Genomic DNA, 21,205 nt, shown 5'->3' on the forward strand with positions numbered 1-21,205 from the left:
TTCAGTGAACAAAACAGAGAATTGCAGTCTTATTGTAGCTTTCATTCTATTTGGGGGTGGGGTGGAGAGGCAATACACAATAAACATAATTAGAAGTAAATTATATAGTACATTAGAGATACTTCTGTCCACTTTTTTCTGTCTGTTCTTTCCTCCTGCTGCGTTTACTGAGTAATTTCTCTCCATTGGTCACTGTTGGAGATCTTTAAAATAAATGATGAATGAAAGAGAACCTTTCTAGGACCTCAGCTTAATCCTTAACCAGCTGAAGCCACAGGAAATAACAAAAAAGAACTGGGGAGTTAGAGAATACAGAATGAAAATATATTTCACAAGAGTTTTGTAGAATATTTAAGTGAACTCAAGTTTGAAATATCAAAATGGTTTTTCCTAGAAGAGATTTGGCAGACTTAATAGAGGTAATAAAGCATTTTTAAAACTTAACCAGGGCACTTATAAAATATAACAAAATGATTTTGCTGTATGTGGCCAAGCTTGGGCCAGTGCAATTGCTATAAGTACTCTATTTTCTTTTTAAATCCTTGTAAGTAAATGCCACAGTAATATATTGGCTGCAGAGGAGGCGAAGGTGGAGAGTTTCTCTGTAAAGGTTTTATGGAGGGGGATTGAGAGATGGTGTTTTCATCAAGTTAACAGGAGTACTTTGGTAATGATAATTCATTTTTTCCTAAACAAGAAAAGTTGTATAAATCGTACCTGGAAATGAGGAGCTTTTTAAAATATTTATATTCCACTCATTTATTGGTTTATAATTGGCAAATTACATATCTTACCTATTTTCTGTGTTTCTTCATTTATGACTTATAAATAATGGTTTACATTTGGAAGCAATTTGTAGATAGAAATGCTATTTGCAATAAGAACTACTAAACATTTATTTTAATAGTGAGAATTAAGGACTCAGACTTTGAAGTACAGTTTTAAATACAATAGTCTCTTTCTATTTTGTAAACTCTGTGAAGTGTATAAAATGTGTATGTCCAAGATGACTTAAAGATAAACACAAAATGATTGTTGTACAGTTGCATTTGTGAATGCCACTTTTTAATTTATTAACTATGTAATATGTTTTGAGTTTTAATAAAATACATCAGTACAATCAAGAAATATACATAAATGAAGTGCAAAATCTTATATCTATCAATCATATCACTGCACTGTGAAGAATTTTCAGTTTCTGTTGATTAATTAGGAGAAAGTATAATTTATTAATATATTTATATTTGAATTAAAATTCATGTTAATTCTTTTAGTTCTTCATTGTAGGCAGTTCTATACCTTATAACACTGCTGCCCAGTAGAAATATATGAGCCATGTGTATAATTTAAAATGTTCTAGTAGCCACATTAAAAAAGCAAAAAGATACAGATTAAGTTTATTTTAATCAGATACTTTAACTCATTATATCCAAAATGCTAATTTCAATTTGCAATCAATTTCTTTTGGTGGGGAGCAGGAGATGGAGCCTCTCTCTGTTGCCCAGGCTGGAGTACAAAATGGCTCAATCATAGCTTACAGCAGCCTTGAACTCCTGGGCTCAGACTATCTTCCTGCCTCAACCATACAAGTAGCTAGGACTATAGGCATGTACCACTGTGCCCAGCTCAGTTTTAAAAATTATTTTAAAATCTTAATAAGATAGTTTACATTCTTTTTTCATACTAAGTAGTTGAAATCAGATGTGTACCTTGGCACTTAAAGCACATTTTAGGGCCTGGCACGGTGGCTCACGCCTGTAATCCCGGCACTTTGGGAGGCTGAGGCGGGCAGATCATGAGGTCAGGAGATCGAGACCATCCTGGCTAACACAGTGAAACCGCGTCTTTACTAAAAATACAAAAAATTAGCCGGGCGTGGTGGCGGGCGCCTGTAGTCCCAGCTACTCGGGAGGCTGAGGCAGGAGAATGCTGTGAACTGGGGAGGCGGAGATTGCAGTGAGCCGAGAATGCGTCACTGCACTCCAGCCTGGGTGACAGAGCAAGACTCCATCTCAAAAAAAAAAAAAAAAAAAAAAGCACATCTTAGTTCAAACCAACTGCATTTCAAGGGCTCAGCAGCCACATATGGCTTGTGGTTTATTGGATAGTACAGGTTTTATTACTCTTAATGCATCTCATGTTATTTACACATTGTTTTGGTTTTCTTCAATCATTTCTTATTCCTAATGCTATTAAAGCTGGCTTTTGAGATTTTTGGTTGGTACTACTCATATCATAATTATAGTCAGCATTTTATAGGTCTTCTCCTTGAGTCACTAAATTGGCATCAAAAAGAATTATGTTGGAGTTCCTTCTTGGAAATTAAGAGATTAATTCTAATCCGTGCTGTGCTGCTGCTTATTGTATATCACTTTGGGCAAGTTTGTTAACCTTTCTGTCACAGCCTGTATTTATAAAATGAAGTGGATAAAGAGTTTTGGCATTTCAAACTGGATAATTCTTATTTTAAAAAAATTGTCTGTGTTTGTTATTCAGATACATTGATTGATTACACTCATATGCATTGTGTTACCCGTAGTGCCAAAAAAGGCTTTTCTAATGGGATCTATTTTTAGTGAACCATGGTGATAAGCCATGAAGAGGGAGAGAAGTATCCTTAACTGACTTTCAAGCACAGAATTATTAAGTCCTACATCATTATCTGGGTACAAATTGGAGAGCCCTAAATTGGCACTTTGGGGCAAAGAAAAGATGAGATCAACAAAGTTGTTGGTTTATTGTTTTCCTCAGTGCTAGCCACTAAGTATGTTTTACCTTTTTGTGAAAAGTTGAATTATTGGAGATAAGGAATTATCACTTTTTTTCCATGAGTTAGTTATTTCAAAATGACATTCTGTTTTTCCCCTTCGGCGAAAGGATAACTAACATACTATTTTAAAATACTGAATATTAGCTCTCTAGATTAGCCTCACATAGCAGAATTTAATAATGATCATTGTACTTAATTAGCTTATAAGACAACTTATGTTTAACACAAGTAGACTTCATTTGTTGATTTAGCTCCTTTTAGATGTTTTATAAAATAGAAAAAAGATGGACTTTACCAAAATTACCACTTTGCTTGATTGATGGTTGCTCTCAGGTTTAAATATATACCCTTAGCTTATCACAATCTGTGTTCGAATAATATTTTACTACATGATTTATAGTGTAAGAACCTTGTAATTTTATATTTCCATTTCCTCTTTCTTCTTGTCCTTTGTGCTATTGTCAGTTTTTTGCATCAAGTTTAAACCCCAAAATATGTTATTATTTTTGCTTTAAATATATGTATATATATACTTTTTTGTTTTTTTTTTTTTTGAGATGGAGTTTCGCTATTTTTGCCCAGGCTGGAGGGCAATGGCGTGATCTCGGCTTACTGCAACCTTCCTCTCCCAGGTTCAAGCGATTCTCCTGCCTCAGCCTTCCAAGTAGCTGGGATTACAGTTGGGTGCCATCATGCCCAGCTAATTTTGTATTTTTAGTAGAGATGAGGTTTCTCCATCTTGGTCAGGCTGGTCTTGAGCTCCCAACCTCAGGTGATCTGCCTGCCTTGGCCCCCCAAAGTGCTGGGATTACAGGCATGAGCTACCACGCCCAGCTGAACAATTATATTTTAGCGGTGGCTCTTGCCTGTAATCCCAGCACTTTGGGAGGCCAAGGCAGGCAGATCACAAGGTCAAAAGATCGAGACCATCCTGGCCAACATGGTGAAACCCTGTCTCCACTAAAAATACAAAAATTAGCTGGGCGTGGTGGCGTGTGTCTGTAATCCCAGCTACTTGGGAGGCTGAGGCAGGAGAATCGCTTGAACCACGAAGTCAGAGGTTACAGTGAGTGGAGATCACACCACTGCACTCCAGCCTGGTAACAGAGCAAGACTCTGTCTCCAAAAAAAAAAAAAAAAAAAAAAAAAGATTAAAAATTATATTTTATATATACCCATGCGTTTGCCATTTCTGGTCCAATTCTTTTCTTTGTGTATCATCTGGTACTGTGCTTTTTATCTAGTATTATTTCTCTCCTGTTTAAAGATCTTTCTTTATTAGTTTTTGGAGTAGAGATCTGCTGGTATTGAGTTCACTCAGCTTTGTCTGAAAAGTCAACAGAAATCTAGGTTAAGAATGTTTCAGTCCTTTGAGGTTATGGAGGTTATGTCTCCATTACACTCTGGCTTGCGTCGTTTCTGACAAGAAGTTGTCTGTCACTCTTTTCTTTGTTCTTGTGTACAATATTGCTTCCAGCCCCTAGTTGCTTTTAAGATTTTCTCATTACCTTGTTTTTTCTAAAACAAATAAATAAATAAATAAAAAGAAAAAAAGTAATTTGTGTACTTTGATGTGGCTTCTATTGTTTATTTTGTTGAAGGTTTATTGAATTTATTGAATCTGTGGTTTATAGTTTTTGCCAAATTTGGGGAAAATTTAGCCATATTGTAGGGACTCTACTCATGTGTTAGTGTGCTTGGTGTGGTTCTGTTCCTTTCATTTTTATTATGAATGTTTTATTTCTCTTCATTTCATTTTGGGTAGTTTCTGTTACTACTAGGTCTTCAAGTTCCTCTCTAGAAGTTCCACTAGGATCTTTTCAAATATCTTCTTTTGTTTTTTTTATCATGTTCATATTTTTTTAAATGCATAGACCACTTGTACAATAGTTGTTTTTATGTCCTTGTCTGCTAATTCCATCATGTTTGTCATTTCTGACTGTGTTCCTATTGTTTTTTTTTTTTTTTTCTCTGCTGGTCATAACCACACTGAGCCAGACTCAATGATGCATGCCTGTTGTCCCAGTACTCAGAAGGCTTAAGGCAGGAGGATTAACAGTGCGAGCCCAGCCTGGGCAAAATAGTGAGATTCTGTCTCCAAATATATAAATAAATAACCGTAGTCAATAGTTTAGCCCACATCATTACTCAACCAGAGACTTGAGGGGAGCCCTCTTCTGATTTTTGGAGCTCCGTCTCCATATGCAGTTCTCTCCTCTATAATATTTAATCCTATCAGTTATAACCTTCCAAACTCCAACCTCTGTCTCTTCAACTCGGAAAGATCACTGGGCTCTGTTTGTTTTCCTACCTGTCTGTACCGTGGCCTGGAAAATGCCTCCAGATAGTAATATGGGAACTCATATTGCTCATCTCCTTTGTTTCTCTCAAGAATCACACTCCTTCACTGTGTTGTTCCTCGTCGAGTTATTCTTGTCTTATATATTGTGTCAATTTTTCTAGTTGTTTACAGTAGTAGGGTAATTTCTATAACAGTTAATCCTTCATGTGTAGAAGTGGAAGTCCTCACAATATATCCTTTTTGAGACGGAGTCTCACTCTGTTGCCCAGCTGGAGGGCAGTGGCATGATCTCAGCTCACTGCAACCTCCACCTCCCGGTTCAAGCGATTCTCCTTCTTCAGCCTCCCAAGTAGCTGGGATTACGGGGGCGCACCAACATGCTGTGTTAATTTTTGTATTTTTAGTAGAGACAGGGTTTCCATGTTGGCCAGGCTGGTCTTGAACTCCTGACCTCAAGTGATCCACTCGCCACAGCCTCCCAAAGTGCTGGGATTATAGGCATGGGCCACTGTGCCTGGCCTGTCCTTTTAATTAATGTTTGTTATCATCAGTACAGTCAGAGTCAACAGTTTGTACTGGATATTACATATTCCTCTATAGAAGCAGACATGTTGGTAGTTATCATGTTGATTGGCATAGTATTGGTCAAGTTATAGAACTGGTTATTGATATATATGTTATTATAATAGTATTAAAATTACCTTTTGTTGATATTACCTGCAAATGTTTGTAGTGTTTTGTCCTTAGAAATTTTAAATTGAAGAAGTAGCTGGTTATTAAATTCTTGCTAACTTGTATATCTGTCAGACCTTCCTGTTCTGACTATTCTTCCTTTCCTCAGGGCTGAATCACTAGCTGCTTCTTAAAACTTTTAAACAATATTTCTTTGTCCTAGAATTGCACTTTATTCTTTCATTATCTAGAAACAGTGCATATGTGCACACACACACACACACACAACCTTTTTACTTAAGAACATAACTGTCTTCTCATCTCCTACATCCAACCTGTAAAAGGCACATAAGGCTATTTTAACTAACCCCTTTTGAGTATCCCTAATCCAAAAATCCAAAATCCAAAATGCTCTAAAATCTGAAACGTTTTGAGTGCCAACATGACACTCAAAGGAAATGCTCATTGGAGCACTTTGGATTTTGGATTTTCAGATTAGGGATGTTTAGCTGGTACATATGATGCAGATTTTCCAGAATTCGAAAAAAATCTGAAATCTAAAACCCCTCTGGTCCCAAGCATTTTGGATAAAGGAATATTTACCTGTAGTTCAAAAGAATAAAGTGATCCAAATTATTATATTTGTAATTATAGTTTCCAGGTTTTTGGGTAGTAGGTTCTTGAAGGTGAGCCTATTTTTCTATTCCTTTTCCTACCTCATAGAGGCCCTATTTCACATATCCTTATTTGTCCTATCTTCTGAAGCCAAAGCGGTGGTTCAAACGTTAAGACTCTGAGTTTGTGGCAAGTATTGGTTTGTTTGCTGGATTTCAACTTAAATAATGCTAAGTGAGAAGCTGGGGCCCAGTAGTAGTATTTAGGCTCTGTTGGATGCAAAGAAATAAGGAAAGAAAAGAGATAAAAGACAAGCACCACTTCCTTTCCCTCTAGGTGATACCAACTAAAAACCGTACATTGTTACTGGTCTGGGTTCCTTTTATGTATTTCTATTTACATTTGTGAGTGTTGTTTTGTATATTTTGGTCAATTATAATAGTACATTTCCCCTCCATATAAAGAATGAATGAAATTAATTTCGTTCAGAAAGACTGGACAGTTACATTATCTGTTATTTTTTTCCTCCCCCTTCTTATACAACATATCTAGTGATTTGAGAATTTTGAAAATGCATTCAGTTTTCATGAGCATAAGTATGAGAATATCTTAAAGTGAAGTTATTGAGAGCTTTACTGGCAAGTATAATATACATATTGCATAATTATTGGCTATGACAGTGCATTGTTTATCAACATGTCATCTTTGCTCTCTCAGCCCTGCCCTGTGAGCTTGAGCCCCTTATAACAACTTCCATTAATACTGGCTCCCATTGTACAATTCTTTCTCACCACAAAACCCTCACTCACTTCATTCTAACCACACTGACCTCTTTGTTGTTCCTTGGGAACTGCAGGCATACTCATACTGTGTCTTTGCACTTATATTCCCTCTGCTTCAAGGGCTCTTCCTTTAGATAGCTAATCTACATGGCTTACTACCTTGATTCATTCAGGTTTCGTCTCATTGTGAGTCTTCTTCAACTATTCCCTATCAAAAATAAGTGTCTTTTCCCAATCACTTCATCATCCTGGACTCAAAAAATCTGCCCTCCTTGGCCTCCCAAAATGCTGAGATTACAAGTGTGAGCCAATGTGGCTGGCCTTTAAATGCATTTTCAACTTACAGTGGACTTACTGGGATGTAATCCAGTACCATAATCCATACCTTTTTTTTTTTTTTTTTTTTTGAGATGGAGTTTCATTCTTGTTGCCCAGGCTGGAGTGCAATGGGGCAATCTCGGCTCACTGCAACCTCCGCCTCCCGGGTTCAAGTGATTCTTCTGCCTCAGCCTCCCAAGTAGCTGGGATTACAGGCATGTGCCACCACGCCCAGCTAATTTTCTGTTTTTAGTAGAGACGGGGGTTTCTCCATGTCGGTCAGGCTGGTCTCGAACTCCTGACCTCAGGTGATCTGCCCGCCTCAGCCTCCCAGAGTGCTGGGATTACAGGCGTAAACCACTGCAACTGGCCTCATCATCCATACCTTTTATCTTGCTTTTAAAATTTTTATTAGCACTTGTTTTTACTTGACAATCTGTTCTTTATCTCTTAGTTTATTGTCTGTTTCACTTGAATAGATTTCATGTGGGCAGAGACCTTATCTCTAAGCTTTAGAACAGTATCTGGTACATAATAGGTATTCAACAATTACTTGCTAGAAGGAGTCAATGAATGAATGAATCAATGAATGATGTTTTATTTGTATGAGGACACCTAAACTATATACCTGATATACCTTCAAACCGAACATATAATAATATAACAGAAAATAGAAAACTCTATTTGCTGTTTAAGTACAGATGCTCCTCGACTTACAATGGGGTCACATCCCAGTAAACCCATTGTACGTTGAAAATATAAGTTGAAAATGCATTTAAACGCCAGGCGCATTGGCTCACACCTGTAATCCCAGCATTTTGGGAGGCCAAGGAGGGCAGATTTTTTGAGTCCAGGAATTTGAGACCAGCCTAGGCAACATGGTGAAACCCTGTCTCTACAAAAAATACAAAAATTTGCCAGGTGTGGTGCCACGTACCTGTAGTCCCAGCTACCTGGGAGGCTGAGATGGCAAGATCACTTGAGTCCAGGAGGTCAAGGCTTCAGTGACCCATGATCACACCACTGCATTGCAGCCTTGGTGACAGAGTAAGACCCTGTCTTAAAAACAAAACAAAACAAATAAAGAAAGAAAAGAAAAAGAAAAAGCATTTCGTACACCCAACCTACTGATCATCATAGCTTAGCCTAGCCTACCTTAAACATTCTCAGAACACTTTTATTAGCCTACAGTTGGGCAAAATCATCTAATACAAAGCCTATTTTATAATATAGTGTTGAATATCTCAATGCAGTGTGTTGAATACTGTATTGAAAATGAAAAACAGAATGGTTGTATGTTTACTGGAAGTATTCTTTCTACTGAATGCATATCGCTTTCACATCATCATATAGTTGAAAAATCCTAAGTCGAGCCATCGTAAGTCGGGCATCATCTGTACTTGTATAAGTTTTAAAGACAAAATTTTCTAATTTTAACTACAGAATTTCAGTTCTGTTTGACTGTACCTTGAGTGAAGGTCACCTTTTTTTTTTTTTTTTTTTTTAAAAGAAACAAGGTCTTACTCTGTTGCCCCGGCTCTAGTGCAGTGGTGCAATCATAGCTCACCGTAACCTCGACTCCTGGGATCTAGTGATCCTCCTGCCTGAGCCTCCCAAATAGCTAGAACTACAGGTGCACACTACCATGCCCAACTAATTTTTTTAGTTTTTGTAGAGATAGGGTCTTGCTCTGTTGCCCAGGCTGGTCTCGAACTCCTTACTTAAGGGAATCCTTCCTGCCTTGGCCTCCCAAAGAGCTGGGATTACAGGAATGAGCTGCTATGCCTGGCCCAAAGGGAAAGACCTTTAGGATGAAAACATTAGTCATAAAAATTCTGTCCTTTAAAGATCTGAACTTTTATTTGTTCTTCATTCCATAATTGAGCTCAGTGGCTGAAATAATGAAAAATCCTTTGCTTTTTTACTTTTCTTTACCTTCTAAACTATTCTGTAGCTCTTTGTTAGTCTTGAAATCTAGATAAGTTTTTATCATCATTATCAACTAATTAGTAATATCTTCTGAGAACAATGTACTGCATTGCAGGCATCTAATGATTTTCTTCTTTCCTCTTCCTCCTCCTTTGTATATCCATAATGTTTGGACTGCTAGCGGTTGAGCCTGTTGTGATTTTTAAAGATAGAATTACGCCTCTCTCCACATCCTGCTGAAACACAAGAGGACCTGTTCATAGACACTGCTGTCTATATTTTCTCTAGGGGTATTAAAAATGCCCATATATGGAGCATAACATACTGTGGTATTAAGAGGATAAACTTAATCTGCTTCATTGAGGCTTATTACAGATTTTGGAGACTGGGGAGTCAGATGCCTTGTTTTCAGAAAGTATATCATCCTTTTATGGTATTTAGTTTGTTTTGAACTTTCCATTATTTCCAAATTCCTGCAGAAGTATGGAAATAAACAATATTCTTTCTGATTGTGACCTTTTGAAAGAAATAAACAAGTTGTTTTTGTTTAGCAACAGCATTATCAATTTATACCAACAAATTTTTTCTATAACCAGTATAATTACAGATATCAGTAAGGTCTGGAAGTACCATCTCTTTGTTAACTCTCGTTATTAAGGCAATAAAAAATAATGTTAAAGTTTGTTTTCTGAACTTCTTTGTAACTAAGAAGAAAATCATACCTGTAAGTGAAAAGCTGGTTGCATTCAGTTGCTTTGCTGGCCAGCTGTTGTTGTAGGGTAATAGGAAACCCTAAGCGAGACTGCTAATCTTGTGTAGAAGTTAAGAGACTATGCAAGAAACTTTGCAACATTCAAGCTGCATTTCCATATTGTCCAAAGAATATTCATTTTGGTATTTCCTCATTGCCTAATACATAACCTCCTCCACTTTTGTGCACAATCTCTGTATGTGTGTGTGTTTGTATACGTGTGTTTATATGTATGTGTGTATATTTATGTGTCTGTATAGAAGGAGGTGCTTTTCAAATGTTAGCTGAAATATATTTAATCTGTGCATCTCTTTTTTTTTTACTGAAAGCGATCCCATCAAATATGTTGATTGATGGAACCAAAATGTATTGAGGCTCTGCTGTTTGCTAGGCATCATGATAGGTCCTAGGCATATGTGTTTTAGATTTTTGCAGCTCTGCCTGGGAAATGCTTCTTTTCTCTCAGGGAAGACAAACCAATAATTGTAACACATTGTATTAACAGGATTATGTACAAGAGGGTTGAAAGCACAGGAGAAGAGCGTGTAAATTATTCTCAGTGGTCACGAAAGTTTTCTGAAGAAGTATTTCTTGAGATGGAGTCTCATGCAGTCTCGCAGGCTGGAGTGGAGTGGTGCCATCTCAGTTTACTGCATCCCCCACCTCCCAGGTTCAAGCAATCCGCCTGTCTCAGCCTCCCAAGTAGCTGAGACTACAGGCATGCACCACTGTGCCTGGCTAATTTTTGTATTTTTAGTAGAGACGAGTTTTCACCATGTTGTCCAGGCTTGTCTTGAACTCCTGACCTCAAGTGATCCGCTTGTCTCAGCCTCCTAAAGTGCTAGGATGACAGGCACGAGCGCCCGGCCTCAAAGAGGTATTTTTTATGCAAAGAAGAGTAGAGGTCATTTTAGGTAGAGGAAACAGCATGGGCATAAAGCATATAGTGACTTCCCCCGGGAACTACAGGTAATTCAACCTCTGCCTCCCGGGTTCAAGTGATTCTCCTGCCTCAGCCTCCTGAGTAGCTGGGATTACAGGCATGTGCCACCACACCCGGCTAATTTTGTATTTTTAGTAGAGACGGAGTTTCTCCATGTTGGTCAGGCTGGTCTGGAACTCCCGACCTCAGGTGATCCGCCCGCCTTGGCCTCCCAAAGTGCTGGGATTACAGGCGTGAGCCACCACACCCAACCTAATTTCTGAATTTTCTAAGATTATTTTTTAAGAAGAAAGAACCCCTAAAAATCTAATATGCACTGTGACCCTTAAAAGAAACAGCAGGAAGTAAAAGCTGATAATTTAATGCATATTAAATAAATATAACAAATAATATATGTTTAATGTATTTTCCTTAGTGGGAGAATACAGGCTGGAACTGGATGGTGGAGAAAGACTCAAGGATAAAATTGAGAAGAAAAAACAAAGGATAGGAATGGGGAACAAAAGACGGGGGAGGGGCCAGGTGCGGTGGCTCATGCCTGTAATCCCAGCACTTTGGGAGGCTGAGGTGGGCGGATCACCTGAGGTCAGCAGTTGGAGACTAGCCTGGCCACATGGTGAAACCCCATCTTTACTAAAAATACAAAACTTAGCTGGGCATGGCATGGTGGTGTGCACCTGTAATCCCAGCTACTCAGGAGGCTGAGGTAGGAGAATCACTTGAACCTCGGAGGCGGAGGTTACAGTGAACTGAGATCGTGCCACTGCACTCTAGCCTGGGTGACAGAGTGAAACAGTCTCAGGAAAAAAAAAAAAAAAAGAAAAGATGAGGAGTGGACAGCACACACCGGGTAGTGGGAGGTAGAGTTAGCAGATTTTCCAAGGATTTTTAAATGATGTGTACTTGATGTAGGTTTCCCTGCCATCCAGTGCTCTTTAACTACTGATCCCCATAATAATGATTTACAGTTTTTGTATGTTTGTAGTTATTTTTAGAGACTACTCATGAATAATTGAAACAACTTATCTTGGAAATTTTCCTCGAAGATAAAGCAGGAACTACTAGAGAAATGCTGCTTCTTGACCGGATAAAATCAGTCTTCACCCATATTTTAATTTATTACAGTGAAGCTCATACATAGTTATAGTGAGCCATAATCTTTTGAAATTGAATTTTGGCAAAGTTTGATTTTTCAAAGAGGATTTTCTTTGTGGTGAGACTATTTTATTGAGGATATTATCCTTCTCTTATTATCAAACTTTTAGGTCTTCTACTTCCGTCTCCTGTCATCTCAAATTGCTGTGGAGCAGAGATGGGAATCTAGCTGTTGGGGTTGCTCTTTATTCAGGGAAAAATGGCTTGTGTTTCATCTACAGGCTGGTCTGTAATTGCTTGGGTAAGATGATAATGGAATCTCATAACTAAACTTAAGGCTTTTTTCCTGTATAGTGCATTTCATTCTTCCCAGTATTTGCTTTTCCTTTTACCAAAATTAATGCATCAAAAGGATGGTGGACGATCTGATGAACATAATGTTCATTTAAAAAGTCGGGTAGACTGAACAATTTTTGGGAAAACGAACACAAGTCAGGTAGATGAACAATTTTAGAAAAAAGTAAAATCTTCCCTTGGATGCTTAAAAAAACCCTAATTTCTGTCTCCTACTTTCTTACCCCATCACTTTCTTTTTTTGCATATATTTGCTTTTACAGGCATGGAAGTTTTTAATGGGCATTCACTTCTCTTATCTTAGTTATTCCTGCTTTCATCTCTTTTTCATTTTCTTTGAGACGGAGTCTCGCTCTGTCACCCAAGCTGGAGTGCAGTGGTGTGACCTCGGCTCACTGTAAGCTCCGCCTCCCGGATTCACGCCATTCTGCTGCCTCAGCCTCCCGAGTAGCTGGGACTACAGGCGCCCACCACCACTCCTGGCTAATTTTTTGTATTTTTAGTAGAGACGGGGTTTCACTGTGTTAGCCAGGATGATCTCGATCTCCTGATCTCGTGATCTGCCCCCCTTGGCCTCCCAAGGTGCTGGGATTACAGGCGTGAGCCACTGCGCCCGGCCCCCTCTTTTTCATTTTCATGTGTTTATTTTCCTGACATATACTTACCAAATTCCAAGTTATAGTGCAGACTGGGACTATCTTACTGAACCTGCCATTGTGTCTATTTTAAGCCAGCCCAGCAGGCCCTTCATTTTGGTCTAAGGCTGTGTTCTTGAAGACTGTCCCATTGTATCCCCACCACCAATAGGGATGGATGCGAAGGGTCCGGAACGTTAGTCAGTGTCCCCTTGCCAGCTCTTAGCTAATTGCCAGTTTAATGGTGAATCCGTATCTGTCGTGAGCTGGAAGAGCTGAAGGGCACACATTAAGGGCCAAATAAATGTTTGCATAAATTGAGAACTCTATGTGCATAGAAATAAAGCTCATAACTGAAGTCCTTAAGAAATGAAGCTGTTTAGGCAAGCACTTCTGTCCGTAAGTGTAGCCAATTAAGTGTGCAGATATAAGCATGTGTCCCAGTGTGTGTCCATTAGTGACTACTGAAGCCCTCAGGTGCTCTGGTGACTTCATATGCAAGCGTGGCCTGGCAGGAACTGCCTGTGCTATGACTAATCAGGAGACTTTCCAGGGAAAAGGATGTCAGGCATGGGGATTCCACATTTAGCGTCACTTTTAGTATGTAATGACTTCCATATCCTATTTGAGAGATCCATTCTCATTAGGATTCATGCTTGAAATACACCCTTACAAAAGCTGAACTTTCTCATGTTGACTAAGAACAAGATCATCTTTGACAGATTTTTGAATTGAATTGGCAAAGCAAAATTCTCCTCGAGTCCAAGGGTTTCATTTTGCTCATGCTCTTTCGTTCCATTGTGTTTTAAACCAGGTTGCTATTATATAGAGTATTTCAGCAGCCTTGATCTTGGAGACATTAAGACCATTGTTCCTGTTGTTGCTGATTTAGTGTTACAGCTGCTTCCTCTTTATGTGATTTAATTTGAGGTTTCAGCCCACCAGGGGGCTATTGGTCCCCACCTATGCAGCTTGAAGAGCTGGCTGCTGTTTCTCCGTGGATGCTATTTCCATTCCTATTCATAGCGATTTTTCCCCTTCTATATTCATCTAGCAACAGCAAGGCACTGTTCCAGGAACCCGCACTCTCTACATAAGGCATAACATGGAACCATTTGGATGGAAAAATTATAAATTAAAATTATTCTGTTCATTTTAAAATATTCATATTGTGTTGCTCAAATGCCAGTAACTGGAAAATCATGGATAATGTCCTGTTTTTATAACCTCTTTCAGAATGTTTTAAAATCTGTTTATGTTGTTACTTAGCCATCTCTTTTCCTGGAGTGTATTTTGTGATAAGATTTTGTTAAAAAAAAGATTGTATGAGTCCAGTGCCTAATGGCAGATGTAATATTAAAGATGATACCACTAATTTCAGTCCACTTTTTAAATAGAAAAAGATTTATTCCATGTACAGAGAATATTTATAAAATTATACGCTTCTAAAAATAGCCTATGGACATGCCAGACTGTTTCTTTGGAGGATGAAGCTTTTTATTAAATGATTAAGATTAAGCAAAGGTTTATTATTTCTGGAACTAGGTATTTAATTTAAACTATGAAAACCCATATATCCATAATACTACTAATTTTCAGATGCTAAAAATATCTTCAGCTTTTAAAATGTATTGAGCTTTTTATTTTTTAAAAAGCTTTTTAAGTGCTCTTTTTTCTATGTATTCTGTTCTCAATGCTAAGTTATTGATTCTTTAATTTGGGAAAACTGAAATCTTATTTCTATCCTTGTATTTTCCATGTTGTGTGGGTGTGGGTGAGGATGTGTATGTCTCAGAAAGATAGACAGGCAGGAAAAAGTGAAAATGTTTTCATATGGTTTAGCTTCTTGCTAAAATAATTATATTTCTTATGCTAAAGGAAAGAATAGTGATTGGAAATCTTTTTGCTGTGTTTTTTTCTACCTCTTGGAACATATTAAGAGGAGCGAAGATCTTTATTTTATGCTTTCTTATTCTGTAAGTTTTAAGTCCATGTTCACATAAAAGCCATGTGTTTTATTTGTTGTCTCTCTTGGCTAGGAATATTTAAATGTATTTTTGAAACTCTTCTGTTCTGTCAACTAAAAATAATTTAAAATTATAATTTTAAGACACTTTCTAGAAACTTATACTTTGGTTCAGGCTAAAGTCTTCAGTTTGTGTGCCTGTGTGTGTGTTGAGGTTCTTCAGAAGCAACAAACCACTTGAGCGTGAACAAATTTCACAGGCTCACTTCATTGTTTGTTTTAGCCTTGTTAATCATTTGGCCTTTTAAAATAGGCTGATCATTTCATTGAATGTGGATTGAGAAAAGTTCTGTGTGCCATGAAAGCCTGAATAGCTCTTGCTAACTCTGTTTTATTCATTTTAAATAACATGAGGGGGATCCCAAAGTATTTCCTCTGGACTTTTGAAGCAGTATCATTGCAGGGTATGATATTTGAAGTCAGGATTCTTTATAACAATAATAACGACAAAAATATATATACGTTTTCCTAAAGTCTGATTTATGGAAAATAGAAAGCAAGCTGTCAGTAAACAGGTTTTCCAACACAAACACTGAGTTTAGGCAGCAACCAACTTTTTTGAATGCAGCAATAAAATGAATACTATTCTTAATTGAATAATGAGGACGGACTAGAATAGTTGCTACGAGAAAAATGGGTACCTTATAATTAATAATATGTGAGCTAAACCTTAACTACACTTGACATTTTTCCTTAGGTTGGTGCCATACTGATTAATGAGTTAACTGCTGATAGTGCCTATTCTGTGGAGTGACTGTTTCAGTTCCAGGGCTTAGAGTGTTCAATAAAATAGGTATTCTCTGAGGTGGGACTGAGGCTTTAGTCTTGATCAAAGTGCTTTGGGGGAAGCACAGTTGAACTGATTGGCTGTGAATGTTAATCACTTCATAGGACACACTGATAATTTACAGCATTGTTGTAACTCTGTGGTGTTCATAAAATGAACTTAATAACCCACTGGCACCATGGGATAAGCTGCTTTTTCTCTGCAATTGAATACCCAGACTGCCTGAATAATAGTGTTGAGAAATACTGCATTAAAAAGAGTGAGCAGCTGTATGATGAACGAAACAGCTCTGCCACAGATTTGTTAATTATCTCCTTTGATTCACAGAGGGTGTTTGTGAGATATGGTTGACCAGTGAAGACACGGGGGCTTATGGCAGAGATATTGGCACCAATCTCCCCACACTCCTGTGGAAACTGGTTGAAGTGATTCCTGAGGGAGCAATGCTGAGGCTTGGCATGACAAATCCACCCTATATTTTAGAGCATCTGGAGGTAAGGAAAAGCACCCCATTTGCATGCTGACATAGACACTAAGCAATCCAGACAGTGTGGCAGCCTCAGTATCATCGCATCAGCTTCATTTAAAACTCCTTCACATTTTTTTTTTTTTTTTGTAGTCCCGCATTTCCAAGAATGAATCAAGACTTTCAAATCCCCTTCTTTGGCAGGCAACACTTTTTTACTTCCTCGTCATTAATCAGCATTGCCCAAATTTTTCAATACTTGCCACTTTGCCACAGTTCTTTGTTTGTTTGTAGCCCTTCAGTCTTCCGGCACATAAATTTGCCTCAGTTCCTCCATTGTGACCCCTTGTCTGATTCGGAACTGCTAATATGTTGCATTAATTTTGCAACCCACAGTCAATATTGTGTTATCCAAACTACTGTTAGCCATATCAGAAAAGGTACTGTGCTTGAAGCTTGAGGATGAATTTTCAATTTCATCCCTTCATCTGGAGATACACAGGGGTGAAGTTGAATAAGAGGGACGCAGAGCAAGGTACTCTTTCACTTCATTTGCACATGCGTTACTGTGGCACCTGTATTCCCATTGTAAGGCCCATCCCTGAATACATGACATTTTCTTTCAGAGAGTTTCCTTCCTTGTTTTCCATTTATCGACATAATGGTAATCACTGTGAACAAAGGTGATTCTGAGATCCCTGATTTTGTTTTTATACTTTTCCACAGATCGGGATGCTTACCCTTAAGTAGCTGTGTCAAATTAGGCAAATGGGCGTATGTCCAGGTAACTGTGGTACCTGATGGCAAATGACACAGTAAATATGAGCAAAGAATATGGACAGGGGAGCAACCGTATAAATGAAGAAGTACTTGCTAGGATCCATGACTTCTATTTGAGAAATAATTACTTTAGACCCATAGTTATGGACATAAAATCTGATTAGTGCAGTTGCAAAGTCATGTATAAAGTATGAAAACAAATAACTTTTATTTTTTTTCAAGTGTGTTCTTTGCAGTACGTTTGTGCAGAAAAATAACATCCCAAAAAGCTAAAAGCAACCACTGTTGCTGAAATTTAATGCAAATGCTAATGGATAGCTAAACATTTAAAAGATTATTTCGCTGATTTGATTTTAAGACTATACTTGTTGAGGTTTTTGTTGAACAGCTTCCTTAATATCAACAACCTATTTCAGAAATTCTGAAGACAGTTAGTAATTTGACTGCTAATTATAAATACATAATGAGGGAGTTTAGCAATTTTAATTTTATTATTTACATTTTTCTAGCTAGCTCCTTCTAGTAAGGGTATATGATTTATATGTTAAGTTTAGTACTTTAGACAGTGTGGGATGGTTATGATTTGCTATTTTAAAATAAGTTGCAGGCATGCCAACTTTTACTTAACACTTGGACTCAACACTTGATAAAGCAAAGTGATTCTCTGTAAAAAAAAAAAAAAAAAAAAAGTCAAATATGCTAAGAGCTGTGACGTGCTGTGTTTGCAGTAAATGTGAGGCATACATCGTGAAGACCAGGAGATGCACTAGACGTGTGGAGGGTAGGAAGGGAAACAGGCCCCATCAATATAAGGTTTATGATAACAGCCACTTTTTTTGGATTGGAAAAGATCTGATCAGGGATCCAGGGACCCACAAGAGATAGAGTCAGATAAGTTCAAAAAGGAAGAAGCACAAGGAAGAAAAATCTTGTGTTGGCTCTGAGGTAACTAACCAAATACTCCTTGGAATAAATTCAGCATTTTAATTGATTGCAAGATTGCAGCAGCTAATACTGTGTGTATAGCAAATCCTAGTGCTCAGCACCTGAAGTAGTGCCAGACTTGCTGACCTCTGAATAGATGCTCCAGGAGAGCTTCTAAAAATCAACAAAAGATCTGAAATATAACTTTGTACTTTGCCTGGAAAACACCAGATGTTTAGTTCCTAGATCGTAATTGGAGTGACAACAAGTTTTGATGGTCGTGACATTATATTTTTTTAAATCCTTTGAAGTATGTATCATGTTGGCCTTTCCTCCTACATTATCATCTTGAGGCAACAATCTTGTTATATCTGTCTGTGGATCTGTCCCACCCAGTAGTGGCTCAATAAATGAGTGAATACGAGAATGAATACAGGAAGAGCTGGCCAGGCTCAGTGGCTCACACCTGTAATGCCAGCACTTTGGGAGGTCAAGGCAGGTGGATCACTTGAGGTCAGGAGTTTGAGACCAGCCTGGCCAACATGGTGAAACCCCGTCTCTACTGAAAACACAAAAATTAGCCAGGCATGGTGGTGTGCGCCTGTAATCCTAGCTACTCAGGGGGCTGAGGCAGGAGAATCGCTTGAACCCAGGAGGCAGAGGTTACAGTGAGCCAAGATTGTGCCACTGCACTCCAGCCTGGGTGACAAAGCGAGATTATCTCAAAAAAAAAAAAAAAGGAAGAGGCTTCTTCATAAAATAAATTATATAGCCCACACTGTAGTCTTGAACTTTGAAATCCTAACCCCTGGCCAGAAGAGGCAGCAAAAGATGATGAAGTAAATGAGCTTCAAGGGTGAGAATTGTTCCCCATAGAAAGCCAACCACTGCTCTGCACTTTATGTGCAGGAGGTAATCCGGCTGTGATACCACACTCAGGGAGAAAGCCATCCAAAAGAAACAGCAAAAGGAAACAAAGATAGGCAAGAATCAAAGGTCTATACCATCTCAAAGTAAGAGCTTTTAAACTCTTCCTTTGTTTCCTGGACCAGACCTTCACACCTTGCTGTTTGTTCTCATCTTCCTCTGCATGGCAGAGCCCGGAACGCTCAGGAGTCCACAAACACATCGTTTTGTAACAGAAAAGGTGACTGAGCCCCAGAAGGCTTACATGGCTTCTCAGTGTCAAAAAGGGCGGTAGGGAAGGGAGCCCAGATCTGGTGCTCCTCAGTCCTGGGCACAGCAATATCTTGTAAATTTCCATTTTCCTCTCACTAGGCTTAGACCACTCTACAGAAATTACTTGACTTATCTCAAGGGAACTGAACAGAGTTCACCAATAAGAAAAAAACAGAAGATGAAAACAGAAAAAAATAACAGCAAATGAAGGTGGTGATTTTTTTAAACTACAGGGATTGAAGGAATCCACTCTTGAAATAACTACTCTGATGCTTTAATACCTTCAGGGCAAGGATTTCTTGAGAATTTTATTGGGAAGACTCAGCCTTCTTGTGTTTTTGGAAGATGCTTCACACAACAGACTTTAATTAGAGAGTACTTGGCTGGTCTGTTTTCCTTCCTCTTCATTCTGTTCACTTCTTATTCACCTGACTCTCAGATTTTTTAAAAACACCTTTTACCAACTTAAAAGAAAAAAAAAAAAACGAACAGTTTAAAGGGAAAGTTATATAAAGGAAAGCACCAAAGTTTTTGTCATTATTTTAAAGTATGCTGGGGAAAGATACATCTGTTGAGAATACATTTTATTCAATCTCCATAGGAATAGAGGATGCACATTACACTTAACACAGGATCACTTTTAAGGTTTCTTCAAGAGTCTAGCATTGTGTGTGGCACTTTATATAGTAAATATTGAATGTATGTGTACTGAATAAAAGGAAGGGAAGGAGAACTCTTTATCACTAATAGGCAGACAAGTGGTGAAGTGTGTGTTTGGGGCATCTGCAAACCTTATTTTTAGTATCACTGCCCTTAAAAAACAATATAGGATTCATTTAAATTATGATATAGCTGACAAAAGAAATCTCAAACATATATATTGTGAAAAAAACACGCTGGAATTGAAGAAATATACCTATGAGCTTATACAATGCTCTAGTAAACTTGCATATAATAGAATCAGTAGATAATAGACATGCTTTATGTCACCTTAAAGTCCCTATTGCCTAAAGGATAAGAATAAGCCCTTTAGGACATTCAGGGTACTTATTTTTTTCTATTACATTTTTAGTCATTTGTCCTGTGAGTAGTACCCTAATGATACCTCCTATATATCTTTTTTTTTTTTTTTTACCATTTCATACTCTTGAAATGTTTACATTACCTTTTTCTCATGATATACTTACCATATGATGACAGTTGGTAGTAATGTGTTAATCAGACATACTAATATTTGCTACTACATGTGTTGGCTAATATATCGCCCCTGTAGTGGCAAATAAGATGTATTTTCCCTGTGTTTGCTTTCCTATTGATATTGCTAATGTAATAACCTTTGCATATTCCTCTTTAATGAACTCTGACCTTATAGAAAGTGAAGTGGTTTATGAATTTGATTACTCTTAAAATTACATTGCTTAGTTTTGTCCTCCTAATGATAGGTAGCCTACAGCTAAAGTATTAATTCAGACTGAAAATAATACATGTGAACACAACAAGGTTCACATGAGACCAGTAATAGTGGTACAATGGCTGCTGCTAATGAGGCACCTGAAATCACTGCTAACTGATAAAATCAGTACAATTTATCAAGTGCTTATTGTTTGCAAGAAACTGAGTGCTTCACATGTGTGATCTCTTTTTCTTCTTACAGCAGGCTAGCTATATAGATACTATTATCCTCAATTTTCTTTTGCCCACTTTTTTGAGATGGGGTTTTGCTTTGTTGCCCAGGCTGGAGTGCTGTGGCTATTCATAGGTGTGATCATAGCGCTCTACAGCCTTGAACTCCTGGGCTCAAATGATCCTCCTGCCTCGGCTGGGACTACAAACACACACCACTGTGCCTGGCTGTTATTTTTGTTTTGTTAATTGAG

The 21,205-nt window shown here is 38.0% G+C and overlaps 1 protein-coding gene across 6 annotated transcripts in view; it reads left to right on the forward strand.

Moving 5' to 3' along the window:
* CDKAL1 (CDK5 regulatory subunit associated protein 1 like 1) overlaps nucleotides 1-21,205 on the forward strand; it is a 697,372-nt gene that overhangs the window by 402,421 nt on the left and 273,746 nt on the right. For all 6 annotated transcript variants that reach the window (XM_032141403.2, XM_058432566.1, XM_058432568.1 and 3 more), the window contains one exon: nucleotides 16,307-16,473. In XM_032141403.2, coding sequence (XP_031997294.1) covers nucleotides 16,307-16,473 — 167 coding nt within the window. The remainder of the gene's footprint in view (nucleotides 1-16,306; nucleotides 16,474-21,205) is intronic.

Source organism: Hylobates moloch, unplaced genomic scaffold, assembly GCF_009828535.3.
Source record: "Hylobates moloch isolate HMO894 unplaced genomic scaffold, HMol_V3 SCAFFOLD_20, whole genome shotgun sequence".
NCBI classification, from domain to species: Eukaryota; Metazoa; Chordata; class Mammalia; order Primates; family Hylobatidae; genus Hylobates; species Hylobates moloch.